The 25284-nt window shown below is 39.4% G+C and overlaps 1 protein-coding gene across 3 annotated transcripts in view; it reads right to left on the bottom strand.

Annotated features, from left to right (window-relative positions):
- Positions 1 to 25284, bottom strand: part of PLXNB2 (plexin B2) — a 364834-nt gene that overhangs the window by 51493 nt on the left and 288057 nt on the right. For all 3 annotated transcript variants that reach the window (XM_075015316.1, XM_075015326.1, XM_075015307.1), the window contains 8 exons: positions 23198 to 23312; positions 22397 to 22499; positions 21827 to 21928; positions 16659 to 16751; positions 15366 to 15447; positions 9954 to 10123; positions 7191 to 7339; positions 4066 to 4168 (listed from right to left, as the gene is read on the bottom strand). In XM_075015316.1, the coding sequence (XP_074871417.1) occupies positions 4066 to 4168; positions 7191 to 7339; positions 9954 to 10123; positions 15366 to 15447; positions 16659 to 16751; positions 21827 to 21928; positions 22397 to 22499; positions 23198 to 23312 (917 nt within the window). The remainder of the gene's footprint in view (positions 1 to 4065; positions 4169 to 7190; positions 7340 to 9953; positions 10124 to 15365; positions 15448 to 16658; positions 16752 to 21826; positions 21929 to 22396; positions 22500 to 23197; positions 23313 to 25284) is intronic.

The raw sequence follows: 25284 nt of genomic DNA, 5'->3' as shown, positions 1-25284 counted from the left end.
GAGACTGGAAGGGTGGAGTTTTCCCTCAAGATCTGCCCAGCTGCTATCCATGACACACCCAGACTGAGGTTCCCAACAAAAGCACAGCAGAGAAACAGGAACTGGGTTGTCATAGGGGTCTCTTTTAATTATTTTCCTGGGGGAATCATTTTTGCTGCTTGTATTGTTACATACACTTGCTGATAGGTTTTATGAAATAAAATGCCAAAATAATTGAAACCAGTGTGATTATATTATGCTATTTTGACAAAACATGCAGAACTTTAAAAGATTGTGTGTCAATTTTTTACTTTTGGCAGGGCTCAGAATTCCCCCTGGAATATTGTTCTTAGTCTCTTTGTAGTTTGATATTGAGACACACTGCTCTAGTAACATGCAACGAGTCAGATAAAGTGAAAGAAAATTGATTTGGCTTTTGGCTACATGGGTGCTGCTAGAGGTTGAACCTTTCTAATCCGGATCACTCTCATCTGCAACATCTGGCATGATTTCAGGGAGCCGAATGACCACCTATCAAGGGTGTGGCAAGGTTTCCCATAGTCCTATAAAGGTGGTTGAGAGTCACCAGTCTTAGCTCTCAGGGTCCTATGCTGTTATTTAGCTGTAATTTACCCTGTCTTCTAAGAGCCTAGTAAGCAATTGTAGCGTTGGTAATGTGCTCGACAATACTGACCTCCTATGGTCCAGCAAATTCTCTCATCTGGCATCAGTCAGGTCCCAAGGGTGCTGGATGAGAGAGATTCAACCGCTACTTAATTTGGTAAAGATGAATGGAGTTGTCAGTATTGCAAATGTTTAACCACACTGGACACTGAGAAATTAGAAGGAGCATTTTATTTCTATTATACCAAAATGCTATGCTAAAACTGATAGAGAACATTCAAGTAAGTCATTGTTAACTTATGATTCTGCTTTATGCCAAAAGAATCAGTGACTTCAGATTCCTAAGAGTTTCAAGAGGAAGAGTTGGTAGTGATTTACAAGACTCTGAAGGAATTTTACTGTACCTGGGCTGCATACAAAAGGACGCAGTAAAAGGGAAGACAGACAAGAAACATTTGACACAACATGAAAGCTTTTATGTACAGCACACTGCTGCAAAGGGGAAAGGAACTGGTCTTTGTTGTCTTTTATTTAATTTATTTCCTGGTGTAATACTATATTTGTGTTCTCATTTAATTGCAAAAATGATCATTGTATGTTTAATGTGTTTGATATTCTGGGTTGCTATAAGTCAGGGGTGGCCACCCTTTTTGCATCCGAGACTACATGGTGATTTTTCATATGTTCTAGGGGTGAATGCAAAATAGCCTCAGACTCAGCTTCCCCGCCATGCCCAGACTTAACCCCTCTCAGCCCCAAACCCGCCCCCCCCCCCGACCCCCAGGATTAACCCACCACTACTGTGGGAAAAAGGCTTCATGGGCCAGATTCTGTACTGTGGCCCACATGTTGGCCACCCCTGCTCTAAGTGGATCATGAATGCACATTACTATTCTTCCCAGTAGAAGAGCAGCGTGTTATTGTATCCAAGGAACACACACACTGGAACTAGTAAAAATAGACAGCAGCACTGCAGTCCTTTTAAAAGAAAAATACTATCCTCCACATATAGAAATACCAGGTAGGCTGGATAAATGTAAAATTTCTTCTCTCTCAAAAAAAAAAAAAAAAAAAAAAAAAAAAAAAAAAAGAGGTCTGATGAGCTCTCTTGCAGAGTAGCTACCCACAGGCAAAGAACAAATAAAATCCCAAACAGTGCCAACACAGAAACTTTTAAGACCATAGATACAGATGAGATTGTCTGCTTTGATATTCTACTGCCATGTCAGAAGCCAGGAACGACCATTCCATGCTTGCAGATGTGTGACATGTGACACCTACAGACTAATTTTTTTCCTGCTGTCAGAAGCTGTCCATGTTTCCTCATGGAAAGACGGAAGACAAGCCAAATGAGAGGATGGCATCTCAAATAAGGAACACGGCATTACCCTTTCAGATTGTGAGCTACTTGGCATTGTTGTTTTTGTAAGTAAAGCCAAGGCAGAGAGATGAAACCGCAAAAGTATTATTTCTTTTCAATAAATGGGCTTCTTTTTTATTTTGCAGAAGCAGCTTGCTCAGTTCCATCACACTTTTTTTAAAAAAACCCTGTCCCATAGCCCCCAACAGACACATAGACTGGGGCACAATTGACCTTGAATTTTCAGACACATGCTGCCTGGCTAATATCAGGGTATAAAAGGCTCCCCAGCAACTACAGGTGAAGCAGTCAAACAGTCTCTTTTCTTTTAGTGCTACAAAGCAGATGCTTCCCCCCTGCTCCCTCAGATCTGAAGAAGAGATAATAAGCAGTTTGGAACCATTATGAGGAGAGGGGAAGAAAGGTCTTCTAAGGACAAGAGGGTGATTAAGCCTACCCTTCAAAAATAAACTACCGTCATCACACAATCTAGCACAGAATGCTTTACAGCAAGAAGCCTGGTAGAATTACAGCAAAATTCACCCAGCAAAATAACTTCTTGAGAAGCCCCCATCCTTGTTATATCCTGATACAGTCGCCGCTCCAGAAATCTTCAACATTACAACTGAGATAGAAACACAAACTATACCAGTTTGGGGATGGGTGGAGACATCTAAGGAGCATGATAATCAAGGCAGAAGGTTTCATGGAAAAATGAGATATACAAAGGGCCTTTGGGCAGTAAAGAAAATCCTATTTCAGGGAAATGGATGGTCCTTCTAAGAGGGGAATCTATGGCTAGTGAGAGAATGTGCTATGCCATAAACAGTGAGTTCTGACTTGCCAGCTTGCTACAAGGACCCAACACTATTCCATTCTAACAGCAGATTGAATCTCTCTAATCCCAAACACTCTCATCCAGCAACATCTGTAATCTGGCACGATGTTAGTTAGCTGGACCATCACTTATGGGTGTGGATAAGTTTCCTGTGGTCCCATAAAGTTTATTTACAACCACCAGTCTCAGAGTTCTGCGCTGTCATTCAGCTGTAGTTTACCCCTTAATATCTTCTCAGAGCCCAGTAAGCAATGAAAGTGTTGGTAATGCAGTTAGGCAATACTGACCTCCCGGTGAGGCAAATTCTTTTGTCCAGCACTGGGGTCAGGTCCCCAGGGTGACAGAGGTTCAACCTGTATTCTAGACTTGGCCCAATTTTCACAGCTGGGTCTCAACTCCTCCCCTCCTGTTTATTCTGGGGTTAATAGCGTGGAAATTAAAACTGCATAAGGGATGAGGGGTGGAAGAGGAGGGCAGAGGAGTAAAACCCAAATCTCTCATGCTGTGTTTTTCCAGGCTTGACTTTTATCCTATCAAATCTAATGGCAGGGTTACTCCACTCTAACAGAGCTATTTTGTCTTTCTAGTGACCACACATACATAAAAATAGACCATAGACTGCAACAACTGCAACTAAGCACCACACTTTGGTGCAGCATTTGTGATGCAGTGGAGGACTTCCCTCTTATCATCGTGACAAAGAAAATTGCTTGCCTAATGTGTCTGTACATTGCACTGTCTGGCAGTACTTATTTGTGAGCATACTGTGCTTTTGAACAAATTGTTCTGTTAAAAATATTAAATTAAAATATGCAGCATCATTACTTATTCAGTGGCTATACATGAATTCTCATGATTAAGGACACTGGCTAATCTAAGCACAGTGATGAATAAAGCTAGTGTAATAAAAATGTTTAAAGAATGCCTCATATTTTAACGCTGAGTTTTCTGGTTAGGAGTGACACAGAACCTAAGTTCATGACAGATGTTCCTTTTTACCACAGTTTCCTGTATTTGAATTGTAGACAGCCTTGCCCAATTTCAAGGCTCTGTATCTTGTGTTCAGAAGGAATCTAAGGTGATTGTGGGAATCACTTCTGTTGCAGATGAAAACCTTTGAGTATCTTCCAAGATGACTGAATGTGCTAAAACCAGTATTTCCATTTCTGAAAAAGTCTACAGAGTACAATCACTTCTGTTTATCTCAATCATAAATTAAAAACAAACGTAGAATAAAGTAGGAATATGTATAAAGTACACTTACTTGGTATGCAAATAGTACATTTGAGCTACCATGTTTTCCATTTATATCAACTTCAATTTTGCCTTCTGATGATCCTGAGACGCTTCCAACTTGACACACAACCCTAATTAGAAATAATACAAATGTGTCTGTAAGTTTTGAACTTTCTCCATTGAATCTTTTTAAAAAAACTGGAACTCAGTGTACATGGAAAACATTACTAACAGCATATTTGGTTACCACAAGGAGCACAAGCAGAAGCACAAGCTTACCATATCTCACTGTACCTCAACTCTATCATGAAGAGACCATCCCCAGAGGATGTGTGAGGATAGCCGTCTACCCACAAGGAACAAAACTGGGGACCGCCAAGTCTAGTTTGCTGGCTACTTTTTCTATTTTACTTTTTTTTTTTTTAACTTTAACTTTTTAAAAATTTTGTTGGTCTGTAAAATGCTACATGACTGTTGATTTGGTTTGCTGGCTATTGAGCAGCTATTTAAATGGCAGTGATTTTTGTTCACTACTGGTAGATCAAACTTATATGAGTAATCATGTAGCACATTGAGGAGCATTTCTTAGGTGGGTTGGTTTCTTTTTCTTTTCTTTCTTCCTCTCTCAGTTTTGGAACGATTGCTATTCTTTAAACAATGCACTATTGTCCATTAAAAGGAATTGTATATGACAATCACTCTTGTGAATATAATGTACTTAAATTAGAGCCTAAATAAAGGGTTGTCAAGTTCCACTGCAAATCAGTCCAGAATTATCTGTCGAAGTCCTGGCACAGGGACTACATTCTCCCAATTCTTGTAAGCCTTGGCTTACATATTGCTGCTGCATAGCCTACACTCAGTTCCTCATAATTTTGACTGTATCCTTGAAAGCTGTGTCATCTTGTCAGGCACAGAGAGGAAATGATACCTTCGGAAGAATTTGCAAAATGTGTCCACTGGTGGAAGTTGACAAGCAGACGTGGTCATAATATAAAATATGCAACGGTGCTAGTAGTAGTGGCAACATAACAGGGATTTAAAAAAATGTTTTGTATTGGTGTATGATAATGCCTTTCATATGAGGATCAGTAAGCCATTTTCAGAAGTGGATATGCAGGAATACCTCTCTGTATTGCACATGGGGAAACAAAGGAAGAGAGAGAGAGAGTGTTCTCCAAAGTCACATATCAAGTCCACAGCAGAGCTAGAAAGAGAACCTAGGTCTCCTGATTCTCTCTTCTTTTCTGCTAAATATACAATATTGTCTCCTAAAATATAAAACAGTTTATGAAAAAAAAGGTGAAAGGGAAAGATTGTCTACTTTAGAAATCTTTTTTAAAATAGTACAATATAAGAAACGTGCAAAGAGAATGGAAGGTAGCACAAAAGGAAATTGCATGCATGTGTTCTAACTTGCTTTTAGACGAACATTTTTTCAAATCATAGATACATCTAGATTTATTAATAAATTACAGTCTGCAAACTGTATACTTAATTCATTTTGCCAGACTGGTACTGCTGAACAAATTAAAAACAATTCTGCAACACAAGAAAACAATCACCTAAATTCTGGCTTCTCTCAGAGTGTTTAAATCACAAAGCTTTAGAAAAGACACAAAAACTGAGGTTGTGGGAACTCTTGAAAGGCTATACTGTGCTTGTGATGATTTTGCATATACTCTAGGACAGGAAGGAAAGAGGTCTGCATGAGGGTGATGCTGCTTGTCTGGTTAAAAGTGTGCAAACAGCCACTGAGAAATCAGTGGATACACTGATTTCAGTTCTGGCCCAAAATTACTCTCAAAGATTTTGGACCTAGAGCATGTCGACATTCAGACTGTGGAGGGTATGAAGAGCTGCACCAACCCACACAGCTGGAACTAAGGGGGCAACGCAGACATCCCCTTAGGCAGTTCCTGGAACTTACGAATCCAGCAACTGAGTTCTCAAAAACTTAAATATCTTCAAAGTTCCTTTTAAACTGATTAAAAAACATGAGGGGCTAAGGCTACATTGAGGTTTGTATTTCGGGGTACATTTGTATCCCAAAATAGAAACCCCACAGCCAAAACACCATGCTCAAAATAGCAGGTCTCTTTTGAGTGCGGTATTTTGTTCCTGCTATATCTTGTTGTGAGAGGGATAGCAGGAAGCTCATATAGGCATTACTTTGAACGCCAGTGCAGTATAGCCAGCACTCAGTTTGAAATAAGTTCTTGAGAAATAACTTATGCAATCTGTGCAATGTAAATTGTGTAAGTTATTTTGAGATAGGGTTACAGTGTAGGGCTAACCGAGGCGTTACTGTAACATAGTTAAAATAACCCAAAAAAGAGTCAAGTTTCCACTGTATAGTTTTAAACATAAAAAAATCAGATCAGTCTTCTCCCTTCAATTATATTGCTTGCTCCTGCTAATATCATTGCATATTCCATACACAGTGCTGTTAATCAGCTCATCTCAGCACTGACTTCACCTTGAAATTATTTGTTTGACAAAGCTTAGGCTAAATAACTAGGATGCCTTTAACTTAAACAACAAATAGTTTTGAGACATACATAGTAAATATTTATGACAGGTTTACAAACAAGAAAATCAATTACAAGATCGAGAAAGTGCTCTTGTGGAACAAATCTGCATCTGTATAGAAGTGGATATACAACATTGTTATGTAAAACTCCTGAGAAATGTCAGTACCAACCATGTAAACTGCACGGGTGGGCAGAGCAGAGAGAGGTGGGTCCTAGCTCAGCCTTGCCCAAGCTGCCACAGGTAGGGACAGGTGTCTTTCACCTGGTCCTAACCTTCTGTAGCAAGGGTGGGGTGGGACACTGGGGGGGAGTGGGGAAACCAAGTTCTTCTCTTCCTGCGGCAGTGCACATCCCCAAACTCCTTATCCCCAGTCCAATGCAAGAGTCTGAAATCCCAGCAAGAGCCCTCGACCCCCACACCTGACACACTGCTGGCCCCGGTCCTGAACTCCCCTCACACTCCAAACTCCTTGGTCCTACTGCCATACATAACCTCCATATTGGTGCATATAATAAATTTCATTCCACACATGTATGTAAAAAATTAGAGGCAACACTGGTTCCCCCTTTATATTAATACTGCCTAATAAAATGTCTCGCAAAAAAAAGTCGCAACTACCTGGTGGAAACAGAGTAGAACTCCTTTCTGAACATGCATTCTGTGCCTGCCACCGTAATACTTTTGACATCTTCAGCTTTTATACCCAAATTAGAGCCCATTATGGTCAAAAGGATTCCACCACTGAGTGGCCCAGTTGTTGGTTCGATCTGTAAGGGATGAGAGGAAAGAAAGCAAATTTGAAAATTACAATGATTGTGTTGATCTTACACATGGTTTAAACCCACACTACCTTGCAATCTACACTTCTGTGTTAAATATAGTGTGTGTTTTTCTCCCACTCAACATGTTCCTCATTAAAACAATTCTAAGAAACCACTCAACTAAATGCTTAGTTAAAAGCACAGAATCAACAGTAAACTCTTGCACATTTCAAATCTCCAACAGCAATAAAATTCTACAAGAGAGACAAAGATTGGACAATATCTTTTACTGAACCAACTTCTGTTGGTGAAAGCTTTGGAACCTCACTCACCTTGTCTTTCTAATATCCTGTGACCAACATGGCTATGCTGCTGCAAACCAAGAATTCTATAAGAGTTTATTATAACAAAGCCCCCCAGTAGACAATACAAAATTCCCGGCTGGTGTTTTATCCTGTTTATATTTTGTTGTGCTTATTTAAAAAAACGTGGTATTCTGAAAACAACACATTGAAGGTTCTGTGCTTTGAAGGTTTGTATCAGATGCACAACAGACTCTGGGACACACAGAATGGTGCACAGAGGCCTATTTCAGATGCTTCTGCTACTTGCTCTTCCTCTCTCCTATATCAGATGGGAGGAAGCAATGGTTTGGTGATATTTGTGATTGAAAATAAGGACTGAAATGGGAATCCATTGCAGAGGTGGATTTTCACAGCTCAGAATGTGAACACTTCCATGAACTGTGCAACATTTGATAATTCATCTAATCTATCAGTATCTGTTTAGTTAGTTCCACAAAGCCTTTTGGCTTTTCAACCTCAGAATGCTGGACCCTACTGTGCTGCATCTCAGGCAGCTGCCCCAGAGTGGCAAGGCATTTATTACATCATTAAAGCACCATCACTGAGAACAACTGGGACCATCAGCTTTGAATTTCAACTACCAGCCCATCCTCATGCAACAATGATCTTTCTACAAGGGAGATGGGGTGGGGATGGGGAGAAGCATTCTTGGTGGAGATGGACCTTCACCAATGGAAACCATCCCCTCCTCCAGGCCCAGAGACTGAGGGCCTACATAAGAGCAGAGTGTTTCTCTGTACAGGCAGCTTACGTATAAGGACATGGCTATATGTAGGAATCAGCAGGTGGCTGGTGGAAGGCAGGAGGGACTCAGTCCAGCCCAAACCATTGTTTCGTAGAAGCAGGGAGCTTCGTGTAAAGAAGGTGGAGTGTCTCAGCTTTTTGCTCGTTTCAAAGATCTTCAACTCTGGAGTGCTTCAACAGTAAAGTCAATGGGGATATGAAATTACTTTGCTCAGCTTGTTTTTTGCTTTCATGCCATGCTGTCTCTGAAGGAGTTAACTGAAAAACCCAAAAGCATGCACAGCCTAGGTGGAGCTCTGTGTGAATGCATGTAAGCAACTCAGGGGTGGGAGAGGTCTAGGGAGGTCTCAGATACTGATTTTGGCATCTAGAGCAGATGGATGGAAGAGTCTGTTATCCTTAAAAGGCATCAGATGAGAGGCCCATGCTCAGAAATGTGCCCTGAATTCCCAGAATTAGAAGCAGTGACTAGACTTCCTCCAGAACCGGAAGGCAGACATGTGACACAATGATCGGATCTAGTTCAAAAGACTTATGACAATTTTAGTGAAGGCACATGTTGTGACAGAGATGACAATATCCTGGACAACACTTCTGGAATCCAGACGAACATTACTGGGTTTTATGTAAGATAAGTCATGCGGGATGTCATTGGTTGGCATGCACCATTTTTATATCTGAAGTTAGGAATAAGGGTTATGTATTTGCATATGAAATGTGTTTACACCTGGGGAACACTCACTGACAAGATGTGTTCACTCCAAATAGCTGGGTGGGGAAGAGCCATTAGAGAGAACAACAGGCCTTACATAAAACCTGTAAGTGGAGAAATCACATGGTATGTTGTCTCTGAGAAGAGACACAAGTAGGCCTTTTGAGGCAGTGGGTCATTTTCTGAGAAGAACCCACTGACAACAGGGAACTCTTCAGCATAACCTGGTCAGAAGGGAGAGAGACTTAGGTCTCTACCCAAGAAAGTCAACAACTAAGGAGCCAAAAGCCTGAGAGTCGGTGCTGTAAACTGAATCACCAAGAGCAAATACAGATGCATCAAGTGGCTGGTGACTGACTATGCAGCAAGTAGTGGGACAGCTTTTAAAACATGTTTCAATGGAAAAAGATGTCGGGACCTCTCTCCCATCTTGTCATAAAGAAAGGAAGAATGGTCATGAGAGCTTGAAAATGTTCACAACCTTGTAAAAGTCACGACCCTTAAAAGGGGACTGCCTGAGGATCTAGGGTCTGGTGTACAGCATGCTTGGGTAGCACAGAACTCAAATACGAATAAATTCATACTAGTTAAGTAAAGTGTGTTAACTCCCTGTAACCAACTACCATGTTTAAGTAAATTTTGCTACCATGGTTTCAACCATATTGTGGTAGCTGTCTCTGTTGGTAAGGTTTGCAGACACACCGTGCTTGTATCATCTTCTGGCAGCTAATTTAGAATCTTATTTAAATGCTCTGGTTGTAGGAAAAAATAAAAAACAATAAAAAAAAAATAACCTTACCGCATAAATAACTGGATCAGGGCATGAGTCGGTTGAAGTACGACACAGGTCCTTATAAACACATTTGCCTGGCTTGCCCTCTTCTTTACACCAGACACACTGGTAGCCAGGATCAGCCGCAAGACACAAGCTGCAGTCACTTCGGCCATAAGAGCAGTTGTATAAAGTCACTAAAATGACAATTATAAATAAGATTTACAAGTAAACAGTGTCAAGTCAATTACTGTTTCCAGGATATGCTCTCTTTTAACTAGATGATGGAGAAGAAAAACTGTAATGCTTTGGTCAGAGTCTTCCCATTCAATAGTCCAATCCTGCACAGAGTGTGTATTTAGCTACATAAAATATATTTCTTGAAAACCAAGCAGCTCTATTTACGTATTTAACTTTCTGTCAATTTAACAAATAAAAGCTTTCTTGCACGGGCCTGGAACACACTACCATTTATTTAAAATTAGAAATCCATATGCAGATCAATCTGTTCACCCACTGCTCTTCAAATACATACAGCCTATACATCTATTCAACCACATACATCAAACCTACACATCTATTCAAAGGGCAGATGCAACAAGCAGGCCTTTCAGAAAGTCACTAAAAATCCAGACTATTTCAGACAGGAGAGGGGAGAGTATTCCAGGGTTCAAAGTCCCAAGAAGAATGCTCCTTCTACTGTACTGAGGGTAATCTAGCATCAGCTCTTGTGCTGATCACAGACCTATCAGTGTATCACATGGTCAGAGGAAGTAGGGTTCTCCGCAGTCAATTAGGACATTCTAGGCCAAAAGAAACACTGTAAAAATCTCCCTAGAAGCATTCAGAAAATCTAGAGGCATCTGTACACCAAAGCAGTACTCATGAAATTATTCCTGGCCTTTTATTATTCCCTTTCAGTAAGTGAAGTATCTGCTGGTTTTCAAGACTTTTCCTTCTGAATTACTACCTCCTAAGAATCTACTCTCCCTTCTGCAAAAACCGCAGTTAAATCCCAGTGTGTAACCTAGCAACTAACAGAGCCAATCATCTCATTTAAAGACTATAATACAACGGTCGTGCTGGCTAGCTTCTGATCAGTACCTTTCTTTCACTGAAACATCCACCAACATTCCCAGAGAACCAAAGCTTGCCTTGGACAGTTGAGTAGAGCAAAATGGATTAGAGGGGTGTGGTCTGTAAACTGCTCTATGTAGACCCGCTGGCAAGAACTAAAATATACCTGGTTTATGATAAAGTCCACAGCGTGCTCCACAACTCATACCCTCCAATGGGCTTTGCATGTGCCAAGAAGATAGGCCCTTAATCTCTGTTGGGCTACATAAATCACCACCCTTAGGGTAGATCTACACTAGGGAACAAAGTCAATCTCAGATACGTAATTCAAGCTATGTCATTAGTGTAGCTAGAATCGACATATCAGAATCGACTTTCTGCCCTATTGTAGTCCAGGGCTCTTCAGGCTCACAAATCCGTTACACCTCATGATAACATGGAGCAGCAGGGTTGACAGTTGAGCCCAGGGAGATTGATTTTACTGCATCTTAACACACACAGCAAAACTGAACTCTGGAAGATCGACACAGCACAATCAATCGTTGGGTAAGTATAGATCAAGCCTTGGTAGTTAAAGCTGAGGCCTGTCTGTACAGCCACACGTTGCAGCACCATGGGAGAAGCCCAGAGACTGGATAGATAGATGAGCTGCCATGCCACCTCAAGAGAGAAAGGGTATGTAAGTAGCGCAGGCAGCCGTGCAGCTTTCTTCTGACTAATCAGTTTACCAAGCGATATTAATGAAAGCACAGGATGTTTTCCTTAAAGTGAACTGCAGCTAGTAAACACTGCTGAATGAAGGCTAAAAGGGGAGGGGAGGAGAAAGAAGAGAACAGCTGCTTCTGGAATGCCTAGGTTAGGTCTATTCTCCAAACTTCTGACTGCAAAGGGCACAAACCCTTCTTTAGCTCCTAGAGGATTAGGACTCTGGCAGAGCATCAGCTAAAGTACTCTCCAACTTCTAGCATTTCAGTGCACTTTTATGCACTTATGTATCAAAAGAATAGAAAATACGTAATTTAATAGCAAGCACTTAGGTACCGAAGTAACAACAACAGGATGTAATGCTAATTCCAAGAGGCTACCCTGTCAGATTAATTTTTTAACTCAATATTGATGTTAAAAAAGAAAAAAAACACATTTTCTCCATCTCCGGCCTCAGCAATGCTGTCACTTTTTTCTTAAGCACATGAAATACAGGTAGGTGCCCAATCTTTCCCAAAAAGTTACTGAAGGGCTTCAGTATGGTTTTCCTTGCAGGGAGCCTTTTTAAAGCACTTTCTTAGCCAGTGTTTCTCAGCTTTTTTCTTTCTTTCTTTTTTTTTTTTTGAAAGTACCCCTTCTTCAAAAAAAAAAAAAAAAAAATTGTAAGTACCCCCAGGACCTACAATTTTCAGGAACACATTTTTTTCTACTATTGCAACACATTTATTTAGACAACTTAATTGTAACTGGTTGGTTGGAAGAAATCACCTATAGGCAATAAACTTACCACCGTACTTATGATTGTGCAAAAAGGATAAATAAAAAAAAACTGATGAACATAAAGCCAAATTTTTTTATTCATAAAAAGGTCGATAAGCATTGAGTTAATGTACTCTCTGGAAAAGCTCTGCGTACTCCCAGGGGTACATGTACCCATGGTTGAGAACCACTGTTATAAACAACAGAGGTGCTAGCTGTGTACATTCAAAGGCCCAGCTGATGACTTCAATGACACATTTTTGCATCTGATGAAGTGAGTCTTTGCCCACAAAAGCTTATGCTCCAAAATATCTGCTCATCTATATAAGATGCCACAGTACTTCTTGTTGGTTTTGAAGATACAGACTAACTCGGCTACCCCTCTGATACAGTTTTTACTTTTATTAGTGTGAAGTGTTAATACAGCTGAGAGTGAGGCACCTTGTATTTACTCCTTTTTGTGTTCTGCTTCAATGACAGTTTCTAATGTTCAACCAGTTAGTACCAGTGCAAAGCCATTCAAGCTAATGGGATTGCGCTGGTGGTCACTGGGTGCCCACATGTGCTGCAGGTCCCTTGTTGCTGTTAATGATGAAACATTAGGAAGAGAACTAATTTGACTGAGATCCCACATTGAGTCTGCAGTACTAACAGTTAGGGGAGTGGTGAGGGAGAATCTCTTTTTACTTGTACACTAAGCTAATTTGATCTGAAAGCCACTTTGACGTGGAGCGGTACAGTCACCAAATCACTTTAAACAGAGTATTTATCTCCTCATTTATTCATTCAGCAATTGTTTTAAAAAGCAAATTTAATACTGGGGAAAAGGTGCCGTACGGACAATCCCACTTCAACAAGAGAGTTAACACTTCTCTTTACCCTAAGAACAGACAGCACAGGAAGCAACAAGAAAATTTTTTCTCACATCTATGAACATGAACACATTTGTAACATTTAACAGATTGCCTTCCTAATCCAGCATTTGTAAACTGGTGACAGACTGTCCTTGCACAGAAACTTAACAAGCGGGATTGTTAAACCCTCCCTTTGCCTCTGTAAATCCTATAATGTACACCACATGGCAACCTGACAAAGGAAAGGAACATATTTACTGAATTACTTGGTCTTCCTTCACTGGCTGGCAAGGGAGTCTTACTCCTTTTCTCTACAGACAAAGTCAGCACTGCAACATCTTGAAGTCTCTCACACCCAGAGGCGTGAAAGGGCAGGGAAAGATAGAGTCTTAAAATGCTAAACAGTCTTTTACTCCCAGACCAACTCATTAACTATAGGAGCAGCAAGCTACTCATTAGATTCAGACTTATCCATTGCCTTTAGATCCCTGTTGTGAAGTAACTGATAACAAGGACAAAGGATAAAAGGAATAGATATATTGGATTTCATACTGTTCAGAACCCCCAGTGCTCTGAGATTTAAAATGCTGTCATAATTTAGCATTCACTTGTATTGTACAAAGAAAAGGCTTTTTTACTAGAGAGTTCAAAAGTGCTGGATTGAAATAGTTGAGCAGCTTCTGAGCAAACTTCATTCCTCTAAAGTCAGTTCCTTTCAAGGTGCAGTGAGCGTGATGTTTGAAGACCATTAAGTTCTGGACTTCACATGATGAGGAAATTTTACAGCAAGGGAGAATTTGGATTAAAAAAAACATTCAAACAAGAGAAAAAAATGGAATTTTACCAACATTTTTCAGCCTTTTCTCTGTGACCATTACAGATTTGTATTTGAACAAGAGCTTTCCTTCTACAATATTACTGCTTCCTCTCCCCCAGCTTCTCTCTCTTTCTGGTTATTTTTCTCCCCAACAGATCTTGTAAGATTCTGGATTTATAACATCACAATTTATTGGAATGGAAATACAGATGCTGCACTGTTACAACGTGACCTCCCTACATAAAAGGAGAAGAAATTGTGAGAATTAACTAGTGTGCTCAGCCTTGCAGAGTCAACATGGGGAAATCCCTCTAAAAACCACTGTTTCTGTAATGCCTATCAAAATTAAACAGTTTAAATATTAGCATATGACAGGAATAACATATTTTAATCTGCATCAGGACATACTTATGAGTGACAAGAGCCTCATTCATATTGACCCATAGTAACAAGCACTATAACCGGTAAAAGGCATTTACAGAATCTTAAGCCTAAGACCTGTTACCAAGCAGATCCTGGCACCCACATGGAGCTTTATTGTTTTCACTGGGGCTCTGCAAGCACAAAATAGTTTACAAGACCACAGACTTAATTGACTTTTTGTTATGTCATTATACGCTGAAATGCATAAATAAGCAATTTGTGGCAGAGACTATGACATTTCTTTTGCGCTGTAAAACACATTGCATACTTTCTGTTGTCCTAGGAATAAAGTAATAAGATTAAAGGAGATTGAATACTTTTCTGGCTTTTACATTGTCAACCAAACTGACGATGGCAGAATCTTACCGATGATGAACATGAACCAGAACAGAGTTTAGACTTCACACCCCTAGTGAGGGTTGTAGAGATGGCAGTAAGAAAAGGCACCCTTTAACCCATGAAAGGATTAAGTTTGAGATCATATTTCTGAGATATAACAATGGAACCTCACAATACTGTGTTTTTAAAAAGTTGCTTTTCAAAACAGAATCAGACTTAAAAATATTTTCTATACTAAACTTTATAAAGTTTTAAAAATGTTATCAACATTGCCATTTAATTCATACACTTGCATTAACACTTTTGCACTCTCAGATTTATTTAAATGCTTTACCAAAACAAGTAAAATTTGAGAAAGCGACTTTTGTGGAGTCATGGAGATACCATTTATTTAAGGAATAAATCTAAACTTGCTGTAATTTCACTCTCACTCCCCAACCCCTGAGTCTCATAAGTCATACTTACCCATCAGTTTACTGTCAATCTTGACCTTATCCTTTCTAATGGATAGATTAAGTGGCAGAGTTTCACTTGCACTATAGGAAAACTGAAAAAGATGACAGAGGAAGACATTTGCATCTGCTTATTTTAATTCTGGAAGGTTAATTTTTGCATCCTGTAACTCTTAACATTGTTCATGAGGATTCAGAAGCCATCTAAAAAGTTTCAGATCTATGGTCTGTTTCTATTCTTAGCCAAATGTATTCAGGGAAACTACCGGTAATTAATTTAATTCATAGTAGTCACAACTGAAAGGCTCAAAGGAGAGCAGTACTGGATTGGCACTGGATCATCAGTTTTCCCTATGACTAATATTTCATGGTCAGTATCCAAGCAGCTAGCATATTGTATTTGGAGAGAGCTTGAAATTGACAACCCTAGACTTGCTGAACTCCTCTTTCTAAAGACATCAGGATGTATTATTCCTGTCTGTATTGCATAATCACTCAAAGCGGTAAGGAAAGGTCCCACATCTCCTCAACAGTGTAGTGCCCTCTCTCCACTAACTACACATACGCTGGCTAATCATGGATTGGTATTCATGCTCTGAAACATATCATTCCTCGTCTTTAAAAGAAGATGGCCATAATATAAGGCCTCAAAGTGGGGGAGATGAAGAGGAAAACACCACATAAATCAATGTAAGTTACAGAGACACTAAACAAGGCTCAAAAATAAAATCCTGTGAGGCAAGCTATTAGACATTCCTGGGCAGCATAACTGCCTATGAGCCTAATTTAACCTTGTCAAACAGAAGAATAAACTTTGAATATATTTTCTCTTTTCTGAAAGGGCAGAAGAATAAACTTCGTATATATTTTCTCTTTTCTGAGACCAGTGCACTTCCTGCTGGTAAATGACAAAATTCTTACAGACTGAGAAACTAAATCACGGGAAGGTCAGTGCATCAGAGGCAGGGAAGAACTCAAGAGTCCTGTCTCCTAGCTCAACATTCAATCAGTCTGATCAGTCTGAATCAAAACCATGTGGTCCAGAGTTTCCACAGACATAGTTTAGTGAAGGCTTGAGCTCCATGCATGCTGACCTCATAGCTATCAGGTGCAAAAAGTCTGTGGGAAATTGAGGAACTGATTCCAAAAGTTGGAAGTTTTTGTCACTTTGGGCAAAGGAGGGGATTGTCCATTGCAAGTCTGTAATTAGCATTGATCCCTTCAGCACCCCGTTGGGCCAGGCGCGCGTACACTGTATAATAGCAAGACAAAAATTATAAATGTATTAAGCTTTTTAAATACTTACCTCTTGACTTTGGAATGAGAAAGTTCCATCATCTGATTTGTTAACAGGAACTTCAAATTTAAACTGGTCATTTCCGATCTTAAAAGTGCTACCCTATACAAGAGAAATATTCCGCTTAGAATTTTTACACTACCACTGAGCTTAATACAATGTAAATAGCAATATACTACTCAGCAAGGATAGCCAGTTAAATCACCACCTGAAAACCAAAGCTAAAGACAGTATCAACATAATCTATTACTTGTGCCAAGATTTGCTCTCCCACATCCCTTTCAAAGGTCAAGCATCAGAGCAGCACAAATGAAGAAGGAGAGTATCTAGCACTCACTTTCAGCAAGTAACGACAGAACACAACATTACCTGGCTATGCCTTCCCTCATCAGTGGTATTCTGAACCGAGTGGTGTGACCCCCAGGCTTTACGCTCAAGGGGGTGTTATGAGCCAAACTGGGACTACACAAACCTTACCTGAGAATTCCAAGTGAAGCTGAAGCCTTTGTTAGCTTTGCATGAAACCAGAAAGCTTCACTACTCCCTTTGCCTCAGGTGGAAGCAGCTCTCCCTCACTTTTGATACCTTTGGAAAACTTTTTACTCGGTCGTCTGCCTCTCCTTTAAAACAGGATCCTCATGAGGCACTGGGAGGTTCTAGTTCCCATGTCACAGTGCATGTCAAGATGGATGCTTTGCAATGCTTTTATAAGACTATTGTTTGTATTATTTCGGTTACTCAGCTCTCTCTCTACTGCAAGGATAGGTAAACCATCCTCTTCTGCTGCTGCTACTTAAATAAGTTTGAGGCCTGGAATGTTCAAATTTATTTAATGTACAGCTGTAGTTCAGAAGCAGGAGAGATAGCCATCCCTGGAAGATTGTATGGCTTAAGTAAGTAATAGCAGTAGTAAGAAGCAGCAATGGTTTTCTCTTCCTGTCATCCTTTCTCCATGACAAAAATGAGAAGAGGTTAGTTTTCCATCCACCAAAAGACACATGGAAGGGCTAAGTGTGAGAACAGACACAAGAGGTAATAAATGAACAAATAAATAAAGGCAGTGGGCAGGAAAATGTCCCAGGATCACATTGCTGAATAGATGAAATTCTCTTCAGTACAGCTTATAAGATTTATTTACAAAAACTAAAAGCAAACCAGTGTGACCAATATATTTAAAAATTAAAGCCATGGAGACAACACATCTAAGGTGGTCTAACATTTTCTGTTGAAATTGAGGTTTTGTTGTTTGTCTGGTTTTTTTTTAAATGAAAAATTGGATTTCTGACATAATGGATTTCCATGAAAAGTATCTGTTTTAAATCAAATATGGTTTTAACAAAAGACAAAAGCCCAAGAGACATCTGAAGAGTATTCCAACTCAAAGATATTTCTCACATTTCACTACAGAAATATTTGAGGAAAGCAAAAATAATTTCCTAACTAGCTCTAAAAAACATTTTTTCCCCAACCTCCCCCTTCAAATTGTACGAGGCTTTTATAACCTTCCAAGATATAAAATTTCATCAGAGATGATTTTTTTTCTGTAGGAACATTGCCTAACTGCTTGTTTATCCCCACTTTACCTTACAATACATAATATATTTTTCAATGACCTCCAACTTATGCTATTGATGCTGCTTTTCAACTGCTTCACATGCCGGGTAGAATGCAGGAAAGGATGCATGCATAAATTACATGTGTGTGTGACAGCCTCTATCTTGGCTGACAGCAAGGCCTGAACTAGGCATCCACTGAACTAAAATGAGTCACTACAGTCTCCACCAAGCTGTCTCAGGACGATCGAAGACTTGAATCCTCCATGGATCGGGCACACAGGACAACATACACTAACCAGTGATTTACATATACATACAGTAAGCCCTCAATATAGCAGAGTAATGGAGAATGGGGCATTTGTAAAATACGAGAGTTTATTGCCCGCCCACCCCTGCCAGACTCCTCCCCAGCCCCATCCACTTCGCTCCCCCCACCCAAAGAAAGCTGGGGAATTACCAGACCACTGCCACTAGAGTTGCTGGAGGAGCTATCGGACCCCGCTGCACATAGCTGGAGGGGCCCTGTTGCACAGCTGGAGCTGCTGGACCCTGCCGTGCATCTGAAAGAGCCTCTACTGCTGCCAGAGTTGCCACATGCTCCTCCCACCAGGGGTGGGGCACATATGTTGGTGCCAGCTGCCTGAACACATGCCCCACCCCTGGTGGGAGGAGCAGGTGGTGGCTCTGGGTGGCGGCAGTCCAGACTGGCATGGAGGGTTTAGTCACAGCAGACTGAAATGGCTGGAAGCAATGCCCCACTAAATCCCTTACTTTTTTTTTAAGCGGGGAGGAGTGCTGGGGGAGGCAGGCTTTAGGATTTTAAGGCCCTGATTAAGCAAGCTTCAGGAACAACAGGGCGGCTGATGGACATCCATTGTTTCTGAAGTCTGCTAAAATCAGGGTCTATAAAACCGAGGGTTTACTTTATTTATTGAAAGGAAATCACACCTAAAGTGAAGAATCCTGTATCCAAGATCCCGAAGTGGAAAACTGAACTGTATGTGAGGGCTATCTAGGAACACCTTTGAGGCTGGGATTTCAGTTCCTCACTCTGTGAAAGCCTGCCTGAATTTTCAGGGCTAAGATGAAATTTTCTCCTAGAATTTAAAAGGAAAACAAGTGACTAGCATTCACCTCCCTTTCAGCTGCTTGTTCTGGTAGCAGTTTTACCCTAAAGTACTAGATCAGCTTGGATTTACTCTAACATCCTACAGAATTTTTTCAATGGGAGAGACAGAAAAACAAATTTTTTATTCTCCAACAAACTCGTCCAACAGGAGCTCCATTTAGTGAGAAGCGTGTATGCCTGGCTCAAGAAATTGTTTTTTATAGATAAGAATCAAGAATAAAAATCTGATTTGACATGATTCATCCTCTCTGAGCCTATTACAACAATCATGAGCAGCATGAGACTCTCTCCACATCTACTGGGAGAAAGATCCCAACTCTTCATCTCCCTGAATATACTGAACATTGAAGCACGAAGGGGTGGTATTATAAATAAGTGGGCAGATTTTTCTTCCATAAATGTGAACAAAACTTGTTTCTCCGAGTGACTGGCTGAACAAGAAGTAGACCTGAATGGACCTGAAGGCTCTAAAGTTTTATATTGTTTTGATTTTGAATGCAATCATTCTACTGCAGAATAAAGATAAGAAGAGGCAACCCTGGCTTACCAAGGAGATCTTTAATGATTAAAAAAGAGCCCTACAAAATGTGGAAACTAGGTGAAATTACAAAGGATGAATATAAACAAATAATACCAGTATGTTTGGGCAAAATTAGAAATATCTTAAAATATGATCACAACTAGCTACAGACAAAAAGGGTAGTAAGAAGACATTCTTCAAATACATTAGAAGTATGAGAAAAGCAAAGACAAGGTAGGGCTGTTACTTGATGAAGAGAGAAAAGCAACAACACCACATGGAAGCAGCAGAGGTGCTGAAAATCTTGTTTGTTATGGTTTCTGCCAAGAAGGTTGATAGTAACTGGACACCTAATTAACACGGTGAATGCCACTGAAAATGGGATAGAAACAGATGCTAAAATATAGAAAGAACAAGTTAAAATTACTCAGACAAATTTTCTTCAGGTCAAGCAGGGCCTGATGAAATGCACCCTAGAATACTCAAGGAGCTGATTAAGGAGATATCTGAGCTATTAACTATTATATTTGAAAGGTCACGGAAAATGGGTGAGATTCCAGAAGACTGTAAAAGAGCAAACATATTGCTTATCTATTAAAAAAAAATGGGAAATCAGGATAACAGAGGGAATTACAGACCTTAACTTCTGTACCAGGAAAGATAATGGAACACATAATTAAGGAATCCATTTGCAAATAAGGTGGATTTGTCAAGAACAAATCTTGTCAAATCAATCTGATGGCTTTCCTTGATAGGAGAACAAGCCTTATGAATTGGGCGGGGACAGGAGGATGGTAGATATTGTATACTTAGACTTTAGCAACTCTTTTGATACAGTCTTGCATAACCTTCTCAAACCAGGAAAACTACAATCTACATGGTGCTAATATAAGATGAATGCATTATCTGGTTGGTAACTACCCAGGGAGTAGTTATCAATAGTTCAGTCTCATGCTGAAAGGACGTAACGAGTGATGTTTTCAGGGACTAGTTTTGTGTCCTGCCCTGCCCTGCCCTGCTCAATATTTTCATCAATGATTTAGACCAAAGTGTGTGGATGATACCAGTCTGAGAAGGGTTGCAAGTTATAATTCAGAATGATCTGGACAAAACAGAGAAATGGCCCTAGGTACACAGGATGAAATTCAATAAGGACAAATGGCAAGTACTCCCTTGGGAAGGAACAATCAGTTACACAAATACAAAATGGGAAATAACTGCTTAAGGAGGAGTACTATGGAAGGGATCTGGGAGTAATAATGGACCACAAGCTAAATATGAATTAACAGTGTAACACGGTTGCAAAAAAGTGAACTGGCATATACTAACAGGAATGATGTAACTAAGACGTAATTCTTTCAGTTTACTCCTGGATGATTAGGCCTCAAGAGGAGTACTGTGTCAAGTTCGGGATGCCACATTTCAAGAAAGATGTGGACACATGGGAAAAAGGCCATAGAAGAGCAACAAAATGATTAAAGGTCTAGGAAACAGGCCTATGCGAGGAAGACTGGAAGAAGTGGGTTTGTTTAATCTGGAAAACAGAAGAGTAAGAGTGGGCACGATAACAGTTTTCAAGTACAGTAGACCCTCCGAGTTATGCAGGGCTTGTGTTCCTTGCAACCTCCGTGTAACTCAAATTTCATGCAAATCAGAGAAGACAGGAACCAGGTCATGTGCCTGCTACTTTCCTGGGTCCTGACAGTGCAGGCGAGCCAGGAACCAGGCCTCACTATTGACTTCAGTGAGGTCTGAACGTCACCCTTGATTTCTGAAAGCAGGTACAGAGAAGAATACATATCCTGGCAGTGCACTCATTTCTAAAAACCTATAATAGTTAATCATTTTAAATGTGAGAGATTTGTAAGCAGTAACATCACCCAGAGAGAACACATCTAATGTTTCTCAGTTTAATTTCAGATTTCATCCTAAATTCTTAAGTCAAATGACTATTTGGAATTAATCCATTTACCTCATAATTCTCTAGATTCTTTCCTTCAAAATAAACTGTTGTTTGGAACTCCATTGGTATTATTGAAGGGCGGGCATTTAGAAACTGTGGGCATTCTTCCTCCTAGGGAGATAAACATTTCATACATAATTTAAAATAAAAATCTTCCATCACAACAACCCTCAACAGCATTTGGACAATGGAATTCCTGTTCTGAAGAACTCCATGCTTAAAAATAAAATGACAGATTTGATTACACCCTTTCAAATTAGACACACTAAAAATGACTACAGCATATGCCAAAGCTGTAGATCATTATCTTTCCCAGCCCCGGAATCTTATTCCTCCCGTTTAAGCAAAAAATAGTAAAATGAATAAAAACATCCTTTAAGGAATCTTGTTTCCCCTCCCTAATAACGCCTCTACATTCCCACTCCCACTTAAAATCACAAAAGAATTGTATTGCTGAAGTTAAATAAAAATAATGATTCTAAAGTTAAACCTTGAGTCCAACCAACTGAACTGATTGTAATGCTCAACAAATACACAAGTGTTCAAATCAAATCTGTTTATCGAATTTTACATTTTTACCATATTTTGCTTAATCACATCCTGTTCTAAAGATGACTCTTCACAGATATGATTGTTCCAGTCCCACTGGCAATTCCAGTCACTGCTTGCACAAGAATAGCATCTACAAATATAATGTGAAGGGAATTGACAAAAGCTTTTATTTTTGTCCCAAAACATTCAAATGTCATTGACAAAAAAATTCAACAACCTCTATTTTTAATCATAGAACGTAGGACAATTTGACACAAAATCCTGAGCTCCCCATTTCACAGTGAGAAAAATTAAAGAACTTAGTCTGGTAACTTTCTTTTCTTGAACAGCAGCATGCATCAGAAAGCCATATAGTATGGATCATAAGAACTTTGGGCTTGAATTTGTGAGGTCTGATAGCCCTAGATACTCAGGTAGGTCAAGTTCACACTTGCAAATCAGACCATTCAGATTTCTGAATTTATACTTTATGAGTTCTATCTGAAAGTTTCATGTTGATGGAACCTAACAGCAAGTATAGTTGCACTCCCAAAAAATGGAGACCCAGTTAAGGACAGATATAAATGCAATCTTAAATGTTCAGTTTAAATCTGAAGTCTATTAAAACATATGCAATATGACTTGTCATCAGTAGTTGACCTGTGCAAACTTCAATAATTTTATACGCTCTCCTGAAATGTAAAGGAAGCATTTGGAGATTAGGGAATGTTGGCTGTGCCAGAAGGTTTTCTACAAAAGAATTCAGCTCTATTAACTAAACAATTCTAGTTACCTGAACACACACACAGCATGATGCAACAGCTCAAATTAAGACGCTAAAATACTTACGGCATATTTTCTTTAAGATTCATTGCTTCTTCACAGTCATAAAATGGATATTCAGCTGATGCCAAAAATATCTTTTCTTCTCCGACAGTTAATGTAAGCAAAACTAAAACATGATCTACCAAAAAAGTAAATAGGTTGTTGAATACTTTAACTCTTGTATAGAAGAGTGCTACAATGTGTTTATTATTTGTACAGGACAAGCACCTCTCTGGAATATTTAATAATCACACACTCAAAACTACCAGTCATGATATAACTACATTTATTTGTTCTTAACTTTTAATAAAATTTCCAATAACTGATATTGCAAAGACAGGATAAGATAAATAGAGAGTAAGCAACATTACAGAATAGCATTATACTATGGAAGTACCTTAAGAAGGTACTAGAATGATGAAAAGTGAGGCACTGAGGAAAATGAGAACTTGATATAGAAGAAAATTGAAAAGCAAAATTATTTTTAAGAAAAATATGTTTTCATAAATGATGGCTACTTCTTCCTGTGACATTGCTTGTAAAACCTTAACATTGAGCTCTATAAATTCTCATGAATTAGAACAAGTCACACTTTCATAAGTTATTCAGTAAGCATAGTAATGCCTGAAATGTTAACCTAGCACTTTGGCCTTGTTGTACATAACTTTTGGCAGATGTATTTCTAATCTGAATCATTATTGAACTAAGAATGGAAAACCTATCTTTGGAAATTGGGGCTTTCCATGATGAGGATCTTTACAATTCCTTTTGCAGAATTCATTAAACTCCTGTGACAAACTATTTCACAACCTATTGAGCAATTTCAAACTCTGCTTTCTTCCAATAATTTCTGGAGAGTGTGGCAGTTTAACTGCAAGTCTGCTTTGCCTTCCACTGCTTAGCACTGAAAATTCCACTTAAGTTTCTACACAACTCATACTGCAGGGATGGCTTCAAATACGATCTGTAAATGGTGTCCTTCAGACTAAAACATATTCTCCTCCCTTTGGAATTTTTCACAACTCAGGCAGTGTGGATGATTTTCAGGTTGGTGGAGCTTCTCTAGACTAAATGATTGTGTTTGAATTTTTTTCACACTCTACAAAAGTGTCCATCAAACATTCCAGTGCCATCGTAGTTGCAGTTTGCCCTCTGGTGTGGTGCCTGTGAGGCTTTTGAGCACCTTTATATTCTTTCAGAAGGCTTGCTCCGATGGATTTGTTTGTGATAAATTCAGAGACCTCTATTATTTTTAGATGGCTTGATTACTCTAATGCTCCTCTTGACAGACTTACTGTATCACTTCATGTGCTGCATTGAGTCAAACAACATCAACATTATCAAGAAGTTGCATTACAGAAGATTTAGCAAAAGTGGATTGGCTGGTAAATAAAGGGGTGTTATTTTCTTCTTTTTTCATAATCTAGCTGCTTTCACATATCTCTCAGCAGTTTGATATGTTGGTTCAACATCTGTATGTTGCTCTTCTCTCGGCAACTAAACCTAACTTGTCATTAGCTGAGCACTGAGACTTCTAATGTGATTGTGCACTGAAATTTTATTTTGTCAGGTATCAAGAAAGTCACATTAATGGGCACCTCTCAGAAAAGAGCACCACAATACTTTAAAACTATTATGTAATAATTCACACAATTTTAGGCATGTAGAATAGATATCACAGATAGAAAAATGTATTAGGTAACAGGGAAATATTGCTATGATGCCAAGCACTCCATACATACTTCATAGTTAGGGTTCATCCTGCTTGAGGCAGGGAACTGGACTTGATGATGTCCTGAGGTCTCTTCCAGCCCTAGCATTCTATGATACATACGAAATAACCAAAGAACTACAATTGCTCATGGAAACCAAATACTATGAGCAGGGATGCAAAATTATGACAGCATCTTTAATTACATGACATGCTATATTTTCCACAGGACCCATAATTAGTTTGTTGCAGAATTTGAAAGGCATGTAGTCAATAAAACAGGGAACTGCCAGACGAGAAAGCATCGTCTGTGATGCAGGAAACAGAAATAGTTAGAAGATACAGAAAATATAGAAGCAAGTGCTGAAAAAAACTGTATGGTACATTTGCAAATATTAAT

The sequence above is a fragment of the Carettochelys insculpta genome, chromosome 1, assembly GCF_033958435.1.
Source record: "Carettochelys insculpta isolate YL-2023 chromosome 1, ASM3395843v1, whole genome shotgun sequence".
Classification (NCBI taxonomy): Eukaryota; Metazoa; Chordata; order Testudines; family Carettochelyidae; genus Carettochelys; species Carettochelys insculpta.
The sequence above is the reverse complement of the archived record's forward strand: the minus strand, read 5'-3'. Positions and strand labels throughout refer to the sequence as shown.